Source organism: Delphinus delphis, chromosome 7, assembly GCF_949987515.2.
Source record: "Delphinus delphis chromosome 7, mDelDel1.2, whole genome shotgun sequence".
NCBI lineage: Eukaryota > Metazoa > Chordata > Mammalia > Artiodactyla > Delphinidae > Delphinus > Delphinus delphis.
In genome coordinates, this window is record NC_082689.1 from 76,339,660 (window position 1) to 76,364,555 (window position 24,896).

A 24,896-nucleotide genomic window follows, 5' to 3' on the forward strand; every position below is an offset into this window, starting at 1 on the left:
ACAGTAATTAGCAGCACGGCCACTGGTCACAGAATGCTGGGGTTCAATTTTCAACTATTATATTTACTAGCTCTATAAATATTAGAAGTCACTATTATTTTATGCCAAGAATTTTTATCCAGAGACTTCAAGGGATTTTTCAACCCTTTGAAACTGTGTTCAAACCTACTGTGTGTAGGAGACGGATGCCTCTTTCTTGGGAGGTCTACAGTTTTCATCAGATATTCAAGGTCTGTCAGTACTTACAATACTCTGGGAATCAAAGATCAAGTGATACTGTTATAAATAAATCCCCCAAAGTGTATTCTTTTGAATTGGCTTAAACTCCCATAAGGCCAGCCAGAGTACTAATTTTTTGCAGGAATTTAATATTTCTATGTTTTTCATCCTCAAATCTACATAGACCAGAGCTATAAGATAACTATAACTTTACTATTATTATAATCACCTTTTCACAGTTGAGGTTAAGTAATTGGTCTATACTAACATGATGGAGACAAGAAAACCTCATACATAAATCTACAAAAGAAATGATGACATTTTACTGTCACTGATACCTATGTATCTCTTCTTTGATATGCGCTTCCCTGAGAGTAAAAGCATAAGGCCTTCTTCACTTTGGCAGTCTCAGGATCCGGAAAGTGTAAAGGACATACTACATGTTCAATATAAGTTTGTTGTAAAATAATTAAGCTGGATATTAGACAAAGATCTTCTAATTATAAATCTCCAACATATTGTCATTTCTTGAAGTCACACATCTCGTTATGAAATTAATCTAAAGGACAGTGTCCTCCCTTTGCTAATGTACTGTTCCAGCATTTTCTCTCACTCAATATCTTCCTCAGCCAGGGTATCAACTATTAAGCTAACACATATTCATGTCATAAAAAGAAAAGTAAAGTAAAACATGAATCAAGAGTCTAATAAAAAGCAAAATATACATTTTGTTTCTATTGATAGCATACGGAAACTAAATCAAAGACCAGTCACTTAGGACTACTTTATCTCTTAATAATCTCAAACAACCAATCACAGAAAACCTCCTGTGTTATTATTTAGTGATCTGATCATTCTTTTGGCCACTAGTTGCATTCACTCTGTTCACCTGGTATCTGCATCACATACCATATTTTCAAATCTCCCTTTCTGATACCTTAATATCTCTGTTGTATTTCCTGATTATGGTCTCCTGGCATGTCATATTATTCCACTAAATTCCTTCCTAATACATTTCTCCCTGACACATCTTTCAGTCAGTTAGATGAAGAGCATCCATCTAATCTGGGAGCTCTGCGAGGAAAGTAAGGGGAGCCTAGTGGCAGAGAATCAAGCTTAACAGGTGAGCAGAAAAGAAGTGAATAAGAATGTTAGGAAAGAAGGAAAAAAAGACGGGCAATAGGATCACTAGGTAAGAGTAGTATTGCTATGTTGATTTTTTTTCCTTATGAATTTCCAGCATAGCATCCAAGGAATATTGGTTAATGAATGTATAAATACTCTCTTCATTAAATCTAAGGGTAAGAGAAAATTGTTTTTAAGGTCTTGAGTATACTATCTTTCCTTTCTTCCCCCCTCCCTCCCTCCTTTCCTTCTTTCTTTTTTCTTCTTCCTTTTAAACTGTCAGTTCTTATATTCTGTACTTTGAGAACTACACTGAGTAAAAAAGTTGGGTCCCCAAATGTCCCAAAGATTGTGCAAAGATGTATTCTGTACTTCATAACAAGAAGACATTCCTGAGTATGCTACTAAGTCTTGTGGGGCAAGCTCGGTCTGACTATGAGTATATAAGCAAATATGGGAAGAATAAAATTTCATTAACTAATGATCTTCTCAGACATTGGACTATTAGGAAGATTTATAGGCAAAAAGTTGTATAAGAAGGACATCCTAGTCCTTCTAAAATAATTCAGATTATCCAAGATCCATTAAATTCCACATTATATAAATTCAAAGTAATTCTTATTCTCAAATTTTGACATTTGCTTACACAATATCAAACATATTTATATTTGTGAAAAACAAAGTTTACTTTCTAAATAAGAAATTAAAAGGCATAACTCTTGAACTTCATAGATTAATATATCTAAACTCTAATAATTTTGTTGTGCAAATAATGCCAGCAAAACGATAGTGTTTCAAATCATTCAGGTTAAATTATAGGGAAGAAAAAACAACAGTATTATTAATTTGACTCATTTTTAAAATGATACTGAATGTGGTTTGAAGAAAAAAAACAGTATGTTAGCCCTTATTGTTTCTTAGTAAGATGGAACATTTGTGTGTATTTAAAATTTTTGAATGTAATAATATATCAAAATTATTCATATGCTTCCTAGTATTGGTTATACGAGGGATTAATTCTTAATTTTTGTTTACTTGGAAGGCCATTTAATAAGTGCATTTGCATTATTAAAACTGATTTATCAAACAATAATGTCTATGATTGTGAAAAATCATGTTACTTGAATTATCCAGAATTCCTTTGACCACAGGTTATTCTTAAAGGTATTTGAGAATAACCTCAAGTAGCACTTGCAAATTCAGATATCATAAACACTTCCAAGTTTCAGTTCAAGAACACAAAGTGATTTCATAGGATAATGCTTTATTAAAAAATAAAGCCTGTCTTTTTAGAAAAGCCCTAGTGTCTTTGAATTATGTATAAAAGAATTATTTTGAAAACTTAAAAAATGCCTCTAATTTCCCATTTAACAGTAAATATTGCATGCAAAAAGACTCTAGCAGAGTTTCTAAACAAGTATGAAAATGACCAACTGATCAGTAATTTGTATCACTTTACAGAAAAGATTTGACAGTAAATTACTGAGTCTATATGTGCATGCTACAGCATAGTATGTTCAGAGTCAAAAAATAAAGTAAAATGCAATTACCCTAAAAGACATTTCAAGATTCTCTCCACCCCAGATATCCATTCCTGCATCGTAAGTTCCTATCTCTTCAAAGTAGTTTCTGTCAATAGAAAATAGGCCACCAGCCATAGTAGGGGTCCTAGTTGAAAAAAAACAAAAAGAAAAGAATATCTTTTGAAAACAATGTGTGGAGTTTAATGAGACTACAGCAAATATTTTTGAGACATTTTAAATTAAAAAAATAGTACTCAAAAATCTCAAACTGGAAACATAAAGCCAAGTTGTTAGAGATTTTAAAATTAATAAATAGCATTTTATTTCACACTTTCTGTAAAACTAAATTTAGATTAGTCTATATTTTTCTTACAGGTGATCAAACAGATACAAGGAAGGAACACTGGCCATTTAAGACAGAGGCATATACATCCTTTCTGAAAGGCATAGTGAAGAGAAGTTAGTGCTCTTAGCACTATCCTTAAAGAGATGAACTGGTCATGAAACTACCAGTTGTCTTTTGTCACCTAATTATAAATTATTTGAATATGAACTCTAGAAATGTATGGAAGTGGTTTCTCTATGAAAAGATCTATAGCCTATTTAAATATGAAAAATATTAAATGCTGTAAAATGTTTATAGGCAATAAGTATCTAATGATAGTCACATAAGTACCATAGAACTTTATATCTAATTGTTTACAGCTGTTTACCCAGTTAAAATGATAGAATGAATCATATAACCCTATGGATAAACATAAATCCTGTATGCTATTCACAGTTTTAGAAGGACATTTGGCCAAGATCCAAAAGTTTTTACTAGGAATAAATGCTTTTGGTTCTCATATTCAAACTTTCTCTATAGAAAGTAAGAAGTCAGGTGTTAAGTTTCAAAAAGAATAATTTTTAATTTTTAATCTAAAAAGTTTCATTAAAATCAGTGGTTAATGTGTGAACCACACAAGTTTTCTGTATAAGCAGTGTGAATTGAAACTGAAAAAGAAAGTTCTAGTTGTTCACAAATGAATCTATACTAGCAATGATTATTTTTGAATAGAGGTTTTCAACCTTTGTAGCACATTAGCAGCACCTGAAGCACCTTTAAAGAATACATTTCCATGCTTGGGTGCCACTCTCTGCAGGTTTAGATTTAATTGGCCAGGAGTGCGGCCAGATCTTTGATATTGTATAAAGTTCCCAGATGAGTCTACTGTGCTGCTAAAGATGAGAAACGGATCTAGTAACTTAGATTTGGAATGCTCATCCAGGTACAGTTGACCCTTGAACAACATGGATTTGAACTGCTCGGGTCCAACTATATGCAGTTGTTTTTCAACAGTAACTACTACAATACTACATAACCCATGGTTGGTTGAATCCTCGGATGTGGAGAAACCTTGGATACCAAGGGCTGACTATAAATTATACTCAGATTAACCCCTGAGTTATTCAAGGGTAGTTTGAGATTGTTAGAAAACCAAATGTTCTATTTTTCTCAAAATTATATCCTCTTCTGCCACCGGATATGACCATGTCCTCTAACTGAACAGTGTAGTTCATTGAAAAACTACCAAATAATATTGTACTTGGATATCTACCATATCACAGAGTTCTCTATTTCCCCCAGTGCTCTCACTGTTTTATACTCAGGTAATTAACTGTCCATCAGTTGGAGTAGCAGAGTCTCACTTGGTCTGAGCTGTTTTATTACTTTTGGTCTTGCTGGGTTCCTATCAAGAACAGTATCATTGACCTACCGAGTAATAAAGAGAAACACTAACAAAGCTAAGCAGATGGTAATTATGGAGTAGCCATGACCCTCACCTGATTGGGGTTTTGGAACTCCATGGAAATAACTGTATAAGGTATTACAGTGCTGAACAGTCTAATGAAATGAGGAACAGAAATTGCTGCAATTACCCTATCATAATGTAACCAGGTGCTTCAGAATGTTAAGGATGCATTTTTAACGATCAGAGTGCCTGTTCACTTATCTATTTACTAATCGGGAACTAATGCATTTAACTTAAATACATGTATTGACTTTCGTCTTACAGTTGGTGATAATTCCTACAAATATGTGAGAAATATATTATAAATGGCTACAATGAATTATATACTTAACCATAAAAATGACTCAAATAAGTTTTACTTTTAGATGAAAAGTAACAAAAGCTTAAAAAACAATTGCTCAAAAAATTCCTGTATTTTCTGAAGATGGATGTTCCTAGGGAGAATTTTTTTGTGTGTATTTGCAATGTCAGTTAGCTCTCTCAAACAGTCCGGGGATGGTGCCTTAAATAATACCTACAGACACAGACAGTGTTGTATAGCATGTTCTGTTCTAAGTTAACTGCTTTGTAATGTCCCCCCATGAACTATTTACATATTCCTGTGCAGACCTTAAGTGTTCAGGGTACCTAGAAAATTAAAAACCTTGATTATAGTTGAGTTAGCTAAAATTGTCTTTTTAAGGTTGTGTCTCTGCAATGTCGGACCAACCAATTCCATCAATTTTATTGGGGAAAATATCATCAGCCCAATGGCTGCAAATATTACCTACCACACAGTAAGTAGGTGAAGATGAATTGAGTTAATAGAACTAAAGCACTTGGCACAGTGCTTGGTACAGTATAAATAGTTAATAAGGCTGGGTAATACATCTTTCTTGTTGTTGCTGATGTTAATCATTCAATCAAAATCTTAAGTGTCCTTCAATTAATTTTGGCTCCCCATACACGTGTTGTCATTTTGGATTTCAAAATCATTTAAAAACACTTCAGATCCAAGAGGTTGAACTCTGCCTCTCTGAACACACCTTTTAATTTTTTAACCCCTCCTATTTCAATCCTATGGAAGTCACTTTTTATCCTTCATTGATGGTTATCATTCCTTAGCTACTCCGTATTCTCACAGAATAACTCCCTGCAGAAATCGTTTGCCTCCCTCCTCCCATCCCCTCTCCAAGACCCTGCCATGTCAGCGAACACCTAACTGAGAACCCTAGGTTCTCTGTCCTTGCCTGACTGACCCCATTCTCTTCTTATAAATATTGGTTCCTGGGCAAACTTACCCTTCTCATCTACCTCTGCTCCTAAGACCTAGAGAATCACTAAAAAAGTAATAAGCTGAGGTCATCTGGTCCTGCTACAAGTCCATGTTGTTGACCCTCTGCTAGTCCAGAAAGACCTAACAATCCTTTTACCTCTATTTGTTCACCTGTCTCATTTTTAACTGAATATTTTCCAAAGGTTTTGGACTATTCTCAATAAGTTGAAGATTGAGGCAATGCATAAAATCTAAACTCTCTCAATCATGAACTCTAACCTCTGTCCATCTCTACGTTAATATGTGTATGTTTCTCAGGGCCTCTTCCTTCCTCTTGTCTCAGAGAAAAGAATGTCTCCTTTCCTCTCACTGTGGGATAGCATTCACCCTTTTGCCCTCAGCCAGCTCTTTTCTGACTATAAGCATACTTTTTTTGTTTTTATTACCCCTTGATTTACTGAGATTTGCAGATATTGTGTATTTTACAAATTGAAGGTTTGTGGCAACTCTGAGTTGAGTAAGTCTATCGGCATCCTTTTTCCCAAAGCATTTGCTTACTTCATGTCTCTGTGTCATTTTGGTAATTCCACACTATTTCAAACTTTTAAATTATTATTATATTTGTTGTGCTGATCTGTGATCAGTGATCTTCGTTGTTAACTACTGTAGTTAGGTGCACCACGAACCACGCCCGTATAAAACAGTGAACCTAATCAATAAATGTTGTGTGTGTCCTCACTGCTACACCATCCGGCTGTTCCCCTGTCTCTCTTCTTTTCCTTGGGCCTCCCTATTCCCTGAGACCAATTAATAATCCTGCGATGATCTCTAAGTGTTCAAGTGAAAGAAAATGTCCTACATCTCTCACTTTAAATCAAAAGCTAGAAATGATTAAGCTTAGTGAGGAAGGCGTGTTGAAAATCGAAATAGGCCTAAAGCTAGGCCTCTTGTGCCAAACAGCCAAGTTGTGAATGCAAATGGCAAGTTCTTGAAGGAAATTAAAAATGCTACTCCAGTGAACACATGAATGGTAAGAAAGCAAAACAGCCTTATTGCTGATATGGAGAAAGTTTGAGTGGTCTGGATAGAAGATCAAACCAGGGCTTCCCTGGTGGCGCAGTGGTTGAGAGTCCGCCTGCTGATGCAGGGGACACGGGTTCGTGCCCCGGTCCAGGAAGATCCCACATGCCGTGGAGCGGCTGGGCCCGTGAGCCATGGCCGCTGAGCCTGCGCGTCCGGAGCCTGCGCGTCCGGAGCCTGCGTGTCCGGAGCCTGTGCTCTGCAACTGGAGAGGCCACAGCAGTGAGAGGCCCGCGTACCGCAAAGAAAAAAAAAAAAAAGAAGATTAAACCAGCTACAAAATTCTCTTAAACCCAAGCCTAATCTAGTGCAAGGCCCTAACTCTCTTTAATTCTATGAAGGCTGAGAGAGGTGAGAAAGCTGCAGAAGAATGCTTCTAAAGCTAGAAGAGGTTGGTTTATTAGGTTTAAGAAAAGAAGTTGTCTCTATAACATAAACCTGCAAGGTGAAGCAGCAAGTGCTGATGTACAAGCTGCAAATTATCCAGAAATCTAGCTATTATTGAAGTTGCCTACACTAAAACACAGATTTTCAATGTAGATGAGACAGCCTTATATTGGAAGAAAATGCCATCTTAAGACTTTCATAGTTAGAGAGGAGAAGTCAATGCCTGACTTTCAAAGCTTCAAAGGATAGGCTGACTCTCTTGTTAGGGGTTAAGGAAACTGGTGACTTTAAGTTGAAGCCAATGCTAATTTACCATCCTGAAAATCCCAGGGCCAGATGTGCTACATCTACTCCACCTGTGCACTATAAATAGAACAACAGAGCCTGGATGATAGCAAATCTCTTTACAACATGGTTTACTGAATGTTTTAAGCCCACTGTTGAGACTTACTAAGGTGAACCTGGTCACCTTAGTGCTCTAATGGAGAGGTACAACAAGATTAATGATGTTTTCATGCCTGCTAACACAACATCCATTCTGCAGCCCATGGATCAAGGAGTAATTTTGACTTTCAGTTCTTATTCTTTAAGAAACCCATTTCATTAGGCTATAGCTGCCATAGATAGTGATTCCTCTGATGGATCTGGGCAAAGTTAATTGAAAACTCTCTGGAAAGGATTCACCCTTCTAGATGCGATTAAGAACATTCATGATTCATGGGAAGAGGTCATAATATCAACATTAATAGGAATTTGGAAGAAGTTGATTCCAACCTTCAAGGATGACTTTGGGGGGTTCAAGACTTCACTGTAGGATGTAACTGCAGATGTGGTGGAAATAGCAAGAGAACTAGAATTAGAGATAGAGCCTGAAGATGTGACTGAATTGCTGCAATCTCATAACAAACCTTTAACAGATGTGGAGTTGCTTCTTATGAATGAGCAAAGGAAACAGTTTATTGAGTTGGAATCTACTCCTGGTGAAGAGTCTGTGAAAACTGGGAAATGACAACAAAGGATTTAGAATATTACATAAATTTAGTTGATATAGCAGTGGCGGGATTTGAGAGGACTGACTCCAATTCTGAAAGAAGTCCTATGGATAAAATACTATCTAACAACATTGCATGCTACAGAGAAATAATTTGTGAAAGGAAGAGTCAATTGATGGGGTAATCTTTACTGTCGCTTATTTTATGAAAATCCCACAGTCATTAGGCATCAACACTGAGGCAAGACCCTTCACCACCAAAAGATTATGACTTACTGTACGCTCAGATAATGGTTAGCATTTTTTAGCAAGTATTTTTTACCTAAGGTATGTATATTTTTTAGATACAATGCTTTTGCACACTTAAAAGACTACAGCATAATGTAAACATAACTTTTAAATGCACCAGGAAACCAAAAATTTGTGTGACTTGCTTTATTGTGATATTTGCTTTATTGCAGTGGTCTGGAACCAAACCCACAGTCTCTGAGCTATGCCTGTACTCTTTCAGCTACCTGTTCATTGACTATTACATTTGTGTTTTATGTGTTTGATTTCTAGATTGTCCCCTTGAGCTTACAAAACTGCTCATCTAAGTTCTACCCTAAACCATAATACATCTTCACTCCATCCTACTACTCATTCAAACCAGGGACATATATTTTCTATTCCCTTCACTGGTGACCTTATTGAAAGGATACTTTCTAACATGCTCCCTCAACTCCTCTTGACCTTCTCACTAGAATCTGGATCTTGCTCCTATCTCTATAATAACCTCTTTCTGAAAGGGCCCATTGATGATGAACTTCAACAGCCTTTCCCTGCCCTCTTCCTTTGAAAGCATTTAACACAATTTACCAACCTCCTTGCTTAAATTCTTTTCACTTCTGACTCCCATTGCATTGTTCTAGAGAGGTTTTTCCTTCTATCAGTTTAAATATTTATTTTATGATGCTTATTGATCCCCCTTCCTCTTCCTTTCCCTTGCTGGCTATCAGATCTCAGTCAAGCTTTTAGTTTCACATCTGTGACATGAGTATAATATACCACTACAGTATTGTTTTGCAGACATATGTGCTTAATAATTATCTTATTTTCCCCAAAATGTAGTCTTCTCAAGGGTCTCTCAGTGGCACTTTTCTCTTTCTCTTTACCTGTATCAGATCATCGGTCATATGCCTTTAACCATCACCTCTATGAGGATGACTCCTGATCTCTGTTGTCTTTTCTCTCTTCCCTCCTCTGCATTGGTTGTGCTTTTCTAAGTACTCACTAGATGTTTACTTAAAAACTCCTTCTGACTCTGCTCAGTGTATGTAACATAGAACTGAGAGTGTGCTACCACATCTGTTTCTCTTTCAAAGTCCTCTATTTTTTTCTAGTGTCCTAAGACTTTATTCATCAGACCTTATTTCATCAAACCACCTTCCAGCACCTTTTTCTTTTTTGCCTCATTCGGTCATTTCCCAAATACTTCCTTTTTTTTTCATAAGTATTTTTGACACTTATCTCTGTTATTAGGGTCACTTTCCAATTTTAGTCCTTTTATTTCTAACCATTTGTTAATGGAACTCTCATGCTTCTAGAGTCTGCTACTTCTAAAATTTATCCTACAAATCACAGCCAGATTAACTTCTCTATATCAGAATTCCTCTAAAACTGTTGACCAGATGTTTCAAAACCTATTTTAATAAATGCCAGCTTTTTAGGGCTTCCCTGGTGGCGCAGTGGTTGAGAATCTGCCTGCTAATGCAGGGGACACAGGTTCGAGCCCTGGTCTGGGAGGATCCCACATGCCGTGGAGCAACTAGGCCTGTGAGCCACAACTACTGAGCCTGCACATCTGGAGCCTGTGCTCCGCAACAAGAGAGGCCGCGACAGTGAAAGGCCCGCGCACCGTGATGAAGAGTGGCCCCTGCTCGCCGCAACTAGAGAGAGCCCGCGCACAGAAACGAAGACCCAACACAGCCAAAAATAAATAAGTAAATTTATAAAAAATAAAATAAAATAAAAAAAATAAATTCCAGCTTTTTATCCTGGCAGCAGGGATCTGGACCTACCCAATGAGCTCCTCCATTCCCTTTAACTATTTATCTGTACTTAAAGTGTTTAGTTATACCAGTAAATGCTTCACACTTTCCCACCTTGGTGCATTTGTTCACATCAATTTCCCACTTGAATTTTCCTTTGTAAAATCCCCTTATATGTTCATACCTGCTCCATTCTTAAGTCAATGCAAAGTTGATATATTCCATACAGGCTGGTCTTAGTACAAGCCTCTTCCCTCCAGTTTGGTTGTACTCTTTCCCTTCTACCTTGTACTATAGCACTCTGTTTCTCTCAAAGCAATTGTCACTTCTTATTGAGTATTGTGAGTACTGAGTATTTGACTTCCATATTTGAAAGTCAAAATTACCTGCAATTTTACTTCTGAAATTGCAAAAAATTCTTTGCTTACATCTGCTAAATTGATAATAAAGATGCCTTCACTAATTCTAGGGTGTTTAAAGACCTTATCCTCTACTTAGAGTTCTGGGGATTGAGTTTGATAGTATATTAGAATTACAGATATAAAGCTTTATGACAATGCAGAGTAGTAAAGAACTCAAAAAGTAAGTATTTGACATGGAAAAATACTGAAGCTTTTCAGCAGAACTTGATAAGTCCAAAGAAATTGTGATAGAATACATTTGATTATTCAGTAATGCTAAAATGCAAGGCCTGTATTTTCTCCAATAAGACAATATAGCCCATACTTCACACTGGGATAACCACCATGTGTGTGAAAAGCAGGTAGACAATAAAGAGACTCTAAGAGGCAGCCAATTAGTTTTTAGGGGTATAGACTTTGTATCTAGATTGACTGGGTTCAAAACTGAGTCCCACAGTGTGACCTTCAGCAAGTCACTTAAACTCTATGCTTTAATTTGATCATCTATAAAATGCGGAAATACGTTTTTGTTTTTTTTTTTTTTTTGCGGTATGCGGGCATCTCGCTGTTGTGGCCTCTCCCGTTGCGGAGCACAGGCTCCAGACGCGCAGGCTCAGCGGCCATGGCTCACAGGCCCAGCCGCTCCGCGGCATGTGGGACCTTCCCGGACCGGGGCACGAACCTGTGTCCCCTGCATCGGCAGGCGGACTCTCAACCACTGCGCTACCAGGGAAGCCCGGGAAATACGTTTTAATGTAATACTCTTAGAATAGTATCATCTCAAAGCAAGTACTGCACATTTAAATACTAATTTTAATGAAGAAGAGGAAGACATCTGTTTATCAAGATTATAATCAAGAAACACAAATACCATATGCTAACACATATATATGGAATCTAAGGGAAAAAAATGTCATGAAGAACCTAGTAAGGTAAGACGGGAATAAAGACACAGACCTACTAGAGAATGGACTTGAGGATATGGGGAGGGGGAAGGGTAAGCTGTGACAAAGTGAGAGAGTGGCGTGGACATATATATATATACACTACCAAACGTAAAATAGATAGCTAGTGGGAAGCAGCCGCATAGCACAGGGAGATCAGCTCGGTGCTTTGTGACCACCTAGAGGGGTGGGATAGGGAGGGTGGGAGGCAGGGAGACGCAAGAGGGAAGAGATATGGGAACATATATATATGTATAACTGATTCACTTTGTTATAAAGCAAAAACTAACACACCATTGTAAAGCAATTATGCTCCAATAAAGATGTTAAAAAAATAAATAAATAAAAACATAATAAAAATAAAAGCTAATGGAGCCATGAATAAAAATATCAGTAAGTAATATTATGAATAGTAATAATAAAAACAGATTATAATCAGCTTTACCTTATTGTTTTCAGAGTCTAATCAATTTTCAATAGAATTGTAATATTTTAGAGCTTTAAAAGCCCTACAGATTTGGTCAACCAAATTTAATTGCAATGTATTTATATGACTTGTTCAAGGACACCCCCAGGTAGTTAGTGGTCCAGTTAGGAAAACAATTTCTTTCTACATATAAATTATCTATCTATTTATCTATCTATCTATCTATCTAATCATCTGCCAATCCATCATCTCTCAATTTATCCTTATAACTCACACAACAAAAGATTTGAGGTAGCTAATTCAAAATACACTTTTTCTGATTTCAAGCTCCAAATTTATGTACCACGTTTTCCTGTGAATGTTAGTACTGCTCTTCAAAGCAATTTCTTTTAAAGTTATTGAAACATCATTTCTTCTCACTAATCCTTTGATATATCAGGATTCTATTTAATCTTACTTGGCAAATAACCAAGATCGCTGGAGAAAAAGTGTAAAGAAGATTTGTGAGACCATAGCTCAGCTTTAGGCTGTTATTTGAAACAGTCAAATTACACAATATCTAGACTGTTAATGTTTAGCTCTGTATTAATAACATTTCTCACATATTATAAACCATGATAAAGAAAAATGATAAGCATAAATATTTTATTATTTACACAAATGTGAGGCAAATAGTTGAAATGTTTCCATAATTTTGATTTTTTCAAATCATAAAATACAATGACTTCATTTTGTTAACCTCTGTGAAGGTTTAGAACCCAAAGGAAAATTAGACGCTGTGAGTATCTCTCTGTCCTTCCATATTCTGTCAAGTATACTCAATACAGAAAACAGAAGAAAGGAATCAAAGGCATAGCCATCCTTTTACTAGAGTAACGAATAATTGCATGTTGAATGTAATTAAAGTTTTTTTCAGAGAAAAAAATGGGAAGTTTAGTGGAATACTGCACACCACAACACTCATTTGAACATATGCTGAGTAAGGAGATGCAGATTTTGCTAGAGAAGAAACTGTTACTTTAAAAGTTTATGCTGACTTAGGCTCTGAGAAAGGGAAGCTTGCTCAAATCCTGTAGAGTTTATGGAACACAGTTTCAAAGCTATTTTTATTTTTTCTTTATTTTGTTTATTTTATTTTTTTAGGTTTTGACAAGATTTAACTTACTTTTCTTTTTTTGAATTTTATTTTATTTTATAGAGCAGGTTCTTATTAGTTATGTATTTTATACATATAAGTGTATATATGTCAACCCCAATCTCCCAATTTATCCCACCACCATCACCCATGCCCCACCCCATTTCCCACCTTGGTATCCATACATTTGTTCTCTACATCTGCTTCTCTAATTCTGCCTTGCAAACTGGTTCATCTGTAGCATTTTTCTAGATTCCACATATATGCGTTAATATATGATATTTGTTTTTCTCTTTCCAACTTACTTCAATTCATTCTGTATGACATTCTCTAGGTCCATCCACGTCTGTACAGAAAAAACAATTTCATTCCTTTTTATGGCTGAGTAATACTCCATGGTATGTGGGTACCACATCATCTTTATCCATTCCTCTGTTGATGGACATTTAGGTCGTGTCCATGTCCTGGCTACTGTAAATAGTGCTCCAATGAACACTGGGGTGAATGTGTCATTTTGAATTATGGTTTTCTCTGGGTATATGCCCAGTAGTGGGATTACTGGGTCATATGGTAGCTCTATTTTTACTTTTTTAAGGAACCTCCATACTGTTCTCCATAGTGGCTGTATCAATGTACATTCCCACCAACAGTGCAAGTGGGTTCCCTTTTCTCCACATCCTCTCCAGCATTTGTTGTTTGGAGATTTTCTGATTAGGCCCTTTCTAACTGGTGTGAGGTGATACCTCATTGTAGTTTTGATTTTCATTTCTCTAATAATTAGTGATGTTGAGCATTTTTTCATGTGTTTGTTGGCCACCTGTATGTCTTCTTTGAAGAAATGTCTATTAAGGTGTTCTGTCCATTTTTTGATTTGCTTTTTTTTTTAATCAAAGCTACTTTTTAAAAATTTTATTTTCTAACATCTTTGTTGGAGTATAATTGCTTTTCAATGGTGCGTTAGTTTCTGCTTTATAACAAAGTGAATCAGCTATACATACACATATTTCCTCATATCTCCTTCCTCTTGCATCTCCCCTCCCACGCTCCCTATCCCACCCCTTTAGGTGGTCACAAAGCACCGAGGTGATCTCCCTGTGCTATGCCCCTGCTTCCCACTAGCTATTTATTTTACATTTGTTAGTGTATATATGTCACTGCTACTCTCTCACTTCATTCCAGCTTACCCTTCCCCCTCCCCGTGTCCTCAAGTCCATTCTCTACATCTGCATCTCTATTCCTGTCCTGCCCTTAGGTTCATTAGAACCATTTTTTTTTATTTTAGATTCCATATATATGTGTTAGCATTCGATATTTGTTTTTCTCTTTCTGACTTACTTCACTCGGTATGACAGACTCTAGGTCCATCCACCTCATTATAAATAACTCAATTTCATTTCTTTTTATGGCTGAGTAATATTCCATTGTATATATGTGCCACATCTTCTTTATCCATTTCTCTGTTGACGGACATTTAGGTTGCATCCATGTCCTGGCTATTGTAAATAGAGCTGCAATGAACATTGTGGTACATTACTCTTTTTGAATTATGGTTTTCTCAGGGCATATGCTCAGGAGTGGGATTGCTGGGTCGTATGGTAGTTCTAGTTTTAGTTTTTTAAGGAAGCTCCATACTGTTCTCCATAGTGGCTGTATCAATTTACATTCCCACCAACACAGCAAGAGGGTTCCCTTTTCTCCACACCCTCTCCAGCATTTATTCTTTGAAGATTTTTTGATGATGGCTATTCTGACTGGTGTGAGGTGATACCTCACTGCAGTTCTGATCTGCATTTCTCTAATGATTAGTGATGTTGAGCATCCTTTCATGTATTTGTTGGCAATCTGTATATCTTCTCCGGAGAAATGTCTATTTAGATCTTCTGCCCATTTTTAGACTGGGTTGTTTTTTTGATATTCAGCTGCATAAGTTGCTTGTAAATTTTGGAGATTAATCCTTTTTCAGTTTCTTCATTCGGAAATATTTTCTCCCATTCAGATGGTTGTCTTTTCATCTTGATTATGGTTTCCTTTGCTGTGCAAAAGCTCTTGTTTGCTTAGGTCCCATTTGTTTTTTGTTTTTATTTCCATTTCTCTAGAAGATGGGTCAAAAAGGATCTTGCTGTGATTTATGTCATAGAGCATTCTGCCTATGTTTTCCTCTAAGAGTTTTATAGTGTCTGGCCTTAGATTTAGGTCTTTAATCAATTTTAAGTTTATTTTTCTGTATGGTGTTAGGGAGTGTTCTAATTTCATTTTTTTACATGTAACTGTCCAGTTTTCCCAGCACCACTTATTGAGGAGGCTGTCTTTTCTCTACTGTATATTCTTGTATCCTTTATCAAAAATAAGGTGACCATATGCATGTGGGTTTATCTCTGGACTTTCTATCCTGTTCCATTGATCTATATTTCTGTTTTTGTGCCAGTACCATATTGTCTTGATTACTGTAGCTTTGTAGTACAGTCTGAAGTCTGGGAGCCTGATTCCTCCAGCTACGTTTTTCTTTCTCAAGATTGCTTTGGCTATTTGAGGTTTTTGTGTTTCCAAACAAATTGTGAAATTTTTTGTTCTAGTTTTGTGAAAAATGCCATTGGTAGTTTGATAGGGATTGCATTGAATCAGTAGATTGCTTTGGGTAGTAGTGTCATTTTCACAATGTTGATTCTTCCAATCTAGGAACATGGTATATCTCACCATCTGTTTGTATCATCTTTAATTTCTTTCATTAGTGTCTTATAGTTTTCTGCATACAGGTCTTTTGTAACCTTAGGTAGGTTTATTCCTAGGTATTTTGTTCTTTTTTGCTGCAATGTTACATGGGAGTGTTTCCCTAATTTCTCTTTCAGATTTTCCATCATTAGTGTCTAGGAATGCAAGAGATTTCTGTGCATTAATTTTGCATTCTGCTACTTTACCAAATTCATTGATTAGCTTTAGTAGTTTTCTGGTAGTGTCTTTAGGATTCTGTATGTATAGTATCATATCATCGGCCAACAATGACAACTTTACTTCTACTTTTCTGATTTGGATTCCTTTTATTTCTTTTTATCCTCTGTTTGCTGTGGCTAAAACTTCCGAAACTATGTTGAATAACAGCGGTGAGAGTGGACAACATTGTCTTGTTCCTATCTTAGAGGAAATGGTTTCAGTTTTTCATCACTGAGAATGATGTTGGCCATGTGTTTGTCATATATGGCCTTTATTATGTTGAGCTAAGTTCCCTCTATGCCTACTTTCTGGCGGGTTTTTTATCATAAATGGGTGTTGAATTTTGTCAAAAGCTTTTTCTGCATCTACTGAGACGATCATATGGTTTTTATCCTTTGATTTGTTAATAAGGTGTATCATATTGATTGATTTGCGTATATTGAAGAATCCGTGCATTCCTGGGATAAACCCCACTTGATCATGGTGTATTATGCCTTTAATGTGCTGTTGGATTCTCTTTGCTAGTATTTTGTTGAGGAATTTTGCATTTATGTTCATCAGTGATATTGGCCTGTAGTTTTCTCTTTTTGTGACATCTTTGTCTGGTTTTGGTATCAGGGTGATGGTGGCCTCGTAGAATGAGTTTGGGAGTGATCCTCCCTCTGCTATATTTTGGAAGAGTTTGAGAAGGATAGGTGTTAGCTCTTCTCTAAATGTTTGATAGAATTTGCCTGTGAAGCCATCTGGTCCTGGGCTTTTGTTTGTTGGAAGACTTTTAGTCACAGTGTCAATTTCAGTGCTTGTGAGTGGTTTGTTTATATTTTCTATTTTTTCCTGGCTCAGTCTCGGAAGGTTATGCTTTTCCAAGAATTTGCCCATTTCTTCCAGGTTGTCCATTTTATTGGCATAGAGTTTTTTGTAGTAATCTCTCATGCTCCTTTGTATTTCTTCAGTGTCAGTTGTTACTTCTCCTTTTCCATTTCTAATTCTATTGATTTGAGTTTTCTCCCCTTTTTTCTTGATGAGTTTGGCTAATGGTTTATTGATTTTGTTTATCTTCTCAAAGAACCAGCCTTTAGTTTTACTGATCTTTACTATTGTTTCCCTCATTTTTCATTTATTTTTGATCTGATCTTTATGATTTCTTTTCTCTGCTAATTTTCGGGTTTTTTTGTTCTCCTTTCTCTAACTGCTTTAGGTATAAGGTTAGGTTGTTTATTTGAGATGTTTCTTATTTCTTGAGGTAGGATTGTATTGTATCTTACTTCTTAGAACTGCTGTTGCTGCATCCCATGGGTATTGGGTCATCGTGTTTTCATTTTCATTTGTTTTTAGGTATTTTTTAGCTTCCTCTGATTTCTTCAGCAATCTGTTGGTTATTTAGTAGTGTATTGTTTAGCCTCCATGTGTTTTTATTTGTTACAGATTTTTTCCCATAATTGATATCGAGTCTCATAACGTTGTTTTTGGAAAAGATACTTGATACTATTTCAATTTTCTTAAATTTAGCAAGGCTTTATTTGTGACCCAAGATATGATCTATCCTGGAAAATGGTGTATGAGCACTTGAGAAGAAAGTGTATTCTGTTGTGTTGGGATGGGATGTCCTTTAAATATCAATTAAGTCCACCTTGTTTAATGTATCATTTAAAGCCTGTGTTTCCTTATTTGTTTTCATTTAGGATGGTCTGTCCATTGGTGAATGTGGGGTGTTAAAGTCCCCTACTATGATTGTGTTACTGTCGATTTCCCCTTTTATGGCTGTTAGCATTTGCCTTATGTATTGAGCTGCTCCTTTATTGGGTGAATAAATATTTACAATTGTTATATCTTCTTCTTGGATTGATCCCTTGATCATTATGTAGTGTCCTTCTTTGTCTCTTTTAATAGTCTTTATTTTAAACACTATTTTGACTTTGAGAATTGTCTATGAGAACTGCTACTCCAGGTTTCTTTTGATTTCCATTTGCATGGAATATCTTTTTCCATCCCCTCACATTCCGTCTGTATGTGTCTCTAGGTCTGAAATGGGTCTGTTTTAAACAGCATATATACTGGTCTTGTTTTTGTATCGATTCAGCCAGTCTAAGTCTTTTGGTTGGAACATTTACATTTAAGGTAGTTATCAATATGTATGTTCCTATTACCATTTTCTAAATTGTTTTGGGTTTATTATTGTAGGTCTTTTCCTTCTCTTGTGTTTCCTGCCTAGAGAAGTTCCTTTAGCATTTGTTGTAAAGCTGGTTTGGTGGTGCTGAATTCTCTTAGTTTTTGCTTGTCTATAAAGGTTTTGATTTCTCTGTCGAATCTGAATGAGATCGTTGCTGGGCAGAGTAATTTTGATTGTAGGTTTTTCCCTTTCATCACTTTAAATATGTCCTGCCACTCCTTCTGGCTTGCACAGTTTCTTCTGAAAGATCAGCTGTTAACCTTATGGGGATTCCCTTGGATGTTATTTGTTGTTTTTGTTGTTTTTTTTCCTTGTTTTTTTTTTTTTTTTGAGTTTCCTTGCTGCTTTTAATGTATTTTCTTTGTATTTAATTTTTGATAGTTTGATTAATATGTGTCTGGGCATGTTTCTCCTTTGATTTATCCTGTATTGGATTCTCTGCTCTTCCTATACTTGATTCACTATTTCCTCCCCATATTAGGGAACTTTTCAACTGTTATCTCTTCAAATTTTTTCTCAGTCCCTTTCTTTTTCTTTTCTTCTTCTGGAACCCCTATAATCCGAATGTTGGTGTATTTAATGTTGTCCCAAAGGTCTCTGAAACTGTCCTCAATTCTTTTCATTCTTTTTTCTTTATTCTGCTCTGCAGTAGTTATTTCCACTATTTTATCTTCCAGGTCACTTATCCGTTCTGCCTCAGTTATTCTGCTACTGATTCCTTCTAGAGAATTTTTAATTTCATTTTTTGTGTTGTTCATCATTGTTTGTTTGCTCTTTAGTTCTTCTAGGTCCTTGTTAAACAGTTCTTGTATTTTGTCCATTCTCTTTCCCAGATTTTTTTATCATCTTTACTATCATTACTCTGAATTCTTTTTCAGTTAGATTGCCTATTTCCTGTTCATGTTTGGTCTGGTGGGTTTTTACCTTGCTTCGTGTGCTGTGTGTTTCTCTGTCTTATCATTTTGCTTAACTCACTGTTTTTGGGGTCTCCTTTTTGCAGGCTGCAGGTTTGTAGTTCCCGTTGTTTTTGGTGTCTGCCCCCAGTGGCTAAGGTTGGTTCAGTGGGTTGTGTAGGCTTCCTGTTGGAGGGGACTGGTACCTGTGTTCTGGTTGGTGGGGCTAAATCTTGTCTTTCTGGTGGGCAGACCGCGTCCGGTGGTATGTTTTGGGGTGTTTGTGACCTTATTATGATTTTAGGCAGCCTCTCTGCTAATGGGTGGGGTTATGTTCCTGTCTTGCTAGTTGTTTGGCATAAGGTGTCCAGCACTGTAGCTTACTGGTTGTTGAGTGGAGCTGGGTCTTAGCGTTGAGATGGATATCTCTCAGAGAACTTTAGCCATTTGATATTATGTGGAGCCAGGGGGTGTCTGGTGGACCAATGTTCTGAACTTGGCTCTCCCTCCTCAGAGGCACTGCCTGACACCCAGCCGGAGCACAAAGACCCTGTCAGCCACACGGCTGCTAGTGTTGGAGGGTCTCCTGTAGAGGCGGGGGTTGGCTGTGGCGTACCACGGGGACAAGGACACTGGCAGCAGAAGTTCTGGGAAGTACTCCTTGGCATGAGCCCTCCCAGAGTCTGCCATTAGCCCCCTCAGACCTAGGTTTTTGTTTTATGGGATAAAATTTTCGACATGTAGTTAAAGCTGGTCTTCCTAAAGCCAGGCTGCCTGCAGCAGCAAGTTTTTCCAGTCCCTTTTCCAAGCCTAATCAAAGCTATTTTTAAGTTCTGCTTAGTATGGGCAAGTGGCTCGTTTTTCTGCCAAAGAATCCATTTACCAAGAAATACTGGAATCAAATACCTTAACCTGTGCTTAAAGACCTATATTACCAAAAAAGGAATAGTTATTCTTTCCTTTTTCCTTAATCCTTTTTCATAATCCTCACCACCTGATAAAACTCTAAGCTTCCAAAGAGAATGTATAGTAAATGGTGCAAATTTTAATCTTTCCTTTTGCTTTCATTTAATGCTTCAGAGGGGTCAAAATAACAATGGGGCCAGATGTTTTTAAATGTTTTTGTTAATGTGATACAATTATTCAGTATATAAATGTGATATTTAGTTCATCACCCTGTAATCTTTCTATACCACTCCTGTTCTCTTCTCATCTCAATAGACTGCTATGAACGTCTTGTAAATTATCTTCTAAACCATTAGGAAGTAATATACTGTAAATGTACTATTTTCTCCAAGGAATACAGATTTAAAGTTTCCACTTGAGGTAGAATTTTTCTTTTTCTCAAAGTCAACATATATTAGATTTTAACACAAGCAGGGTTGAATGTTGGACTGTTGAACATTCTGAAGTCCTTTCAAAGTCTGTTCTATGCACAGCCTTGACCTTACCCTGTGCTGTTGCTTTAGTATCTCCTATTGTAAAGAAGTGTCTCACAGGCTTTATCTGTTTCTGCTTTCTTTCCTCCAATTTAAAAGTGTATTTTCATTGGACTGAGGAAAATACAATAAAGAAAACCTGATAGATAAAAATTAAGAAATATATTACTAGTTGCTATTATAGAATTAGAAATATTGTCATATTTGTATAAGATTTTACAGAATAAACTAGGTGTTTTTCATTTATTATACTTCCTAGAGGAACTATAAATTGGAGTCAGTAATGATTTGGGGGGAGAAAATCAAATTGGCAAAAGTTATACAAGAATACTAAAACACATTTCATATTGCTTGATTGCATAATTCTAAAGAGACTACATTATTGCAAAAACTGTGGATCACAGACATACATGGCAAAAACATAAAGTGTAAAACTCTTAGTTGACTTTAGACTATTAAAAATAGAGACAGGGCTTAGTAAAAAATTTAGATATTAACCACCATTAAAATTTATATTTGTGATAAAATGTTAATGGTATAGAAAAATACTAGTGATATATCAATTTTTAGATTGTGTGGAAATGTATCTGGAAAGAAATGCTCTGGAAATAAATATAATAAAATACTAAAAGAACTGGTTCATTGGTGTTCTGCTTCTTTAAACTTATAGATACTCATCACATTTATTTTTCAATGCATACATCTGTTACTTATATTACCAGAAATAAATTTAAAATAACTATTTTCAAATAGTTTCAAATTTCATTTAATATTTTATAGCACTTCACCAGTTAAGCAAGGCAGGGAGAATAATTTTCCACTTTATAGTTGAGAAGAATTGGGTAAATTCCCAATAGGAGGAGATTGAAATAAAACCCAGATCCTCCAAAGCCAGCTTTAATGCTTCTTCTATGATATCACACTAGAAGGATACAGGAAATAATATATGTGAATATTCTATGAGTTTTTCGCAATGATTGTAATCCAAGTTGTTATTAATACCATTGTTTAATTTATTTGATCTTCTTTATAAATTCCTAATTCCAATTGAGGGAAAAATAAATGTATGAGATCAGACAAATGTTAATAAAAATGGATACCAAAGTCAAATGTGTCAGAAGTAAAAACTCATAATTATCAATACATCTATGTTTAATTTATTATGCTAGCATGGATTAGAAGAAAATCTAAAACTCTTTTGTTTTACTTTAGAAAAATACTGAACATGGTACTCAGTGTAAGAAAGAGGGGAGTCATACTGAGAATATTAATAGTGACTAAATGTGAAAAAAGTCCATAAGGTAAGACACAAAGGGTAAAGAAAGATAAATAGACTTGATAAATAACTCATAGGCTTTTAATTAAGTAATCTATTTCAATCAGTGAGAAATTAAAGTAGAGACTAATACTTTTATAACTATTTATTTAGGGTTACTTATAGAGCATAATTAGGAGACTAACGCCATCAGTAAGATTAAAGAGCCAGGGTCTTTTCCAGAAGCACACACCACTCTATCCGTTGACACAATTTAGCTCCTGTACATCCACTTGCTAACCAGTTGTCCTGGCCTCTTCCCCTTATCCAGCAGACTTACAGCTGGTGCCAGATAGTGAGCAACTTTAGTGCAGAGATAGCTCTATTCAGCTTTGCATGTGTAGAACCTAACACAGTGCTCAACAGTGTTTGCGTATGTGTTTTTTCATGTGGAAAAACATGCAAAACTAAACTATTGCTCATTTCAATAGCCTGAACCAAATCAACTGAACAGTTATATTTATTGTATAGAAAAAATGCATACTACACCCCCAAACTAATTAAATGATCTGGGAGATTATCTGCACTACCAGATAACTTATGCTACCAGTTAAAATATCTCATTTTAAAAATGTTGGTAATTTTAATAAGTGCAAAACATTATGTAGGCGAAAGAAAACACATCAACAGAGCATATTTGACACACAGCCTCTTGGTTTATGACCCCTGGTTTAACGATTTGATTACTGTATTGTTGCACATATAATTGAGATATTCCTGAAAAGTCACATAATTTGACTACTAAAATATCAAGGACAGTTAACTGATTAAAGAAAACTAAATAGAAAGAAGAACAAAGCTGGACTATGTATGCTATGCTATTATTTCATACTCATAACTTCACAATTGCCAAGCATGTCGCAAACTCCACTTATTATCAAAAAGAAAATATCAAAGCCCAGAGGTTGAGAATAGAATAATAAGTATAACCATTATAAACTTTACTTTAAATGATGTATAACTAAGGTTAGGTTACAAGTTCAAGTTGTTCCTCTATGTATGCAAATGCATGATTGTATTTCTAAATGATGACTAGCCAATTACAGTCACTAGAAAGTTCTGTCATAACTGACATTTTAAATAAAGCATTATAAAGAAAACCAAAATTTCAACCTAATTTTAATCACTTTAGCTATTCAGAATTCTGTTAATCAAGTAGGAAAAAAATTGTCTTTAACACCTAGAATGATTTATCTGTTTGTATGAATATGAGAAAAATGATCACATCCTCGAGTAATAGATTACAAGTACAAAGAAAGTTCACATTACAGCTATGCTGATGAAAATTACCTGCAGGCTATTACAACACAGCCAGTGAATTAATTAACCTTTTGCCATAAGAATCTAGAAACTTCAGCAAAGACTGAGCTTTCTCTTTCTCTTGCTCCAGCTCTCTTAGCATTGAAATACTGCTCCTTCACAGTGAAATACTGTGCAGTTACTAAGGCAAACAAATAAAATATACTCAGATTTCATCATCTCTCCATGTTACTACAATAAAATCACATAAATTGTGATGAAAATATAGCAATTTGGATGTTTCCTCTTTTGCTTTAGTTAATGAAAGATGAGAAATAATGGTAGATTTCTATGTAGATCTTTACTTTTATGAATAAGATGAGCAATTTCTTACTATGAATGTTGGCTAGCTCTTAATTATTTACCTTTTGACTCTGTGAGAAGATAAAGTTTAAAAAAGTATGTCTTTTGCCAATGTGTTAAAAAAGTAAGGATGCACATGCAATCTTTTAAACCTCTTTTTCAAATAACACATTGTCTATATTTGAGTGTATTGGTCATGTATTTTGATAATTTTCACTTGGGATCTGAAGCTGAAAAATTATCTAACACTAAATGAAACCATGATCTAAGAAAATAGGATTTCTAACAAACAATGGTAATATGAGCCATTGTATTTTCTCAAGTTGTTAGAGGCAAGGATCAATAAGACAAGATGAATGTGAAGATGACAGCAAGAGTTAAGGACTGCTAAATTACACTCCAAATATTGACATAATAATTTCACATCCTTACGCAACTGTTTGGAACTACATGTTATTTTCTTTTTGATGTAGTTAATATATCCTTAAGAGGGTTAACAGTGCCAATATTTAATTGTCCAATAACAAGCATTGAGAGCTGCTCACTTCCATTAGCCAATTTTTTTAGCTAGTTTTAATTAATTCATTATATAATTAGTCTTGTCAATAGATAAGTCATTGTCTCAGTAGGCTAGGAGACATTCTTGACATTCTTGTCTAGATAATGGGTTATATATATTGTTTTAGAATGTTAGGGTACTTCTTTATTGTTGCAACCAAATGATGATTTACCAGATTCATCTTTAAAGAGCTAAACTAGTGAACTCCCTCCCCAAGTATTGTTCAGGAAATCAATTTTTGGTTGCAGGCAAGAGGCACACAATAGTATCTTAAAATAAGAAGGTGATAATTTTATATTAATAAATCAGATAATGCTTATCTAGACAACTAAAGATTTATATGATAGTTCTTATTTTGTATTAAGGGCAAACACATATTTTAAACGTAAATATTTCAACTTAAGTAGCTTTTTAAATAATTTGGAACAAACAATAAATCCTTCATAATTGTTCATATATTAAAATTTTCCAAATGGAGCTTTCTTTTGTATCTATAGGGAAGATAGCTCTTTAAGGTTGGTAAATTTAAAATATTTACTAAAACATTTTTGGTTATATCTGTTATAAACTATATTACATCTACCTGAAGTATCAAGGTTAACACATACCTGTCACATAGAAAATTCACAATACATATGTTTTGAATATAAGAATACACAGGTTCAAAAAAACTGGCACTT

The 24,896-nt window shown here is 35.4% G+C and overlaps 1 protein-coding gene across 4 annotated transcripts in view; it reads right to left on the minus strand.

Annotated features, from left to right (window-relative positions):
• GALNT13 (polypeptide N-acetylgalactosaminyltransferase 13) overlaps positions 1-24,896 on the minus strand; it is a 557,828-nt gene that overhangs the window by 198,217 nt on the left and 334,715 nt on the right. For all 4 annotated transcript variants that reach the window (XM_060016781.1, XM_060016780.1, XM_060016782.1 and 1 more), the window contains one exon: positions 2,895-3,012. In XM_060016781.1, coding sequence (XP_059872764.1) covers positions 2,895-3,012 — 118 coding nt within the window. The remainder of the gene's footprint in view (positions 1-2,894; positions 3,013-24,896) is intronic.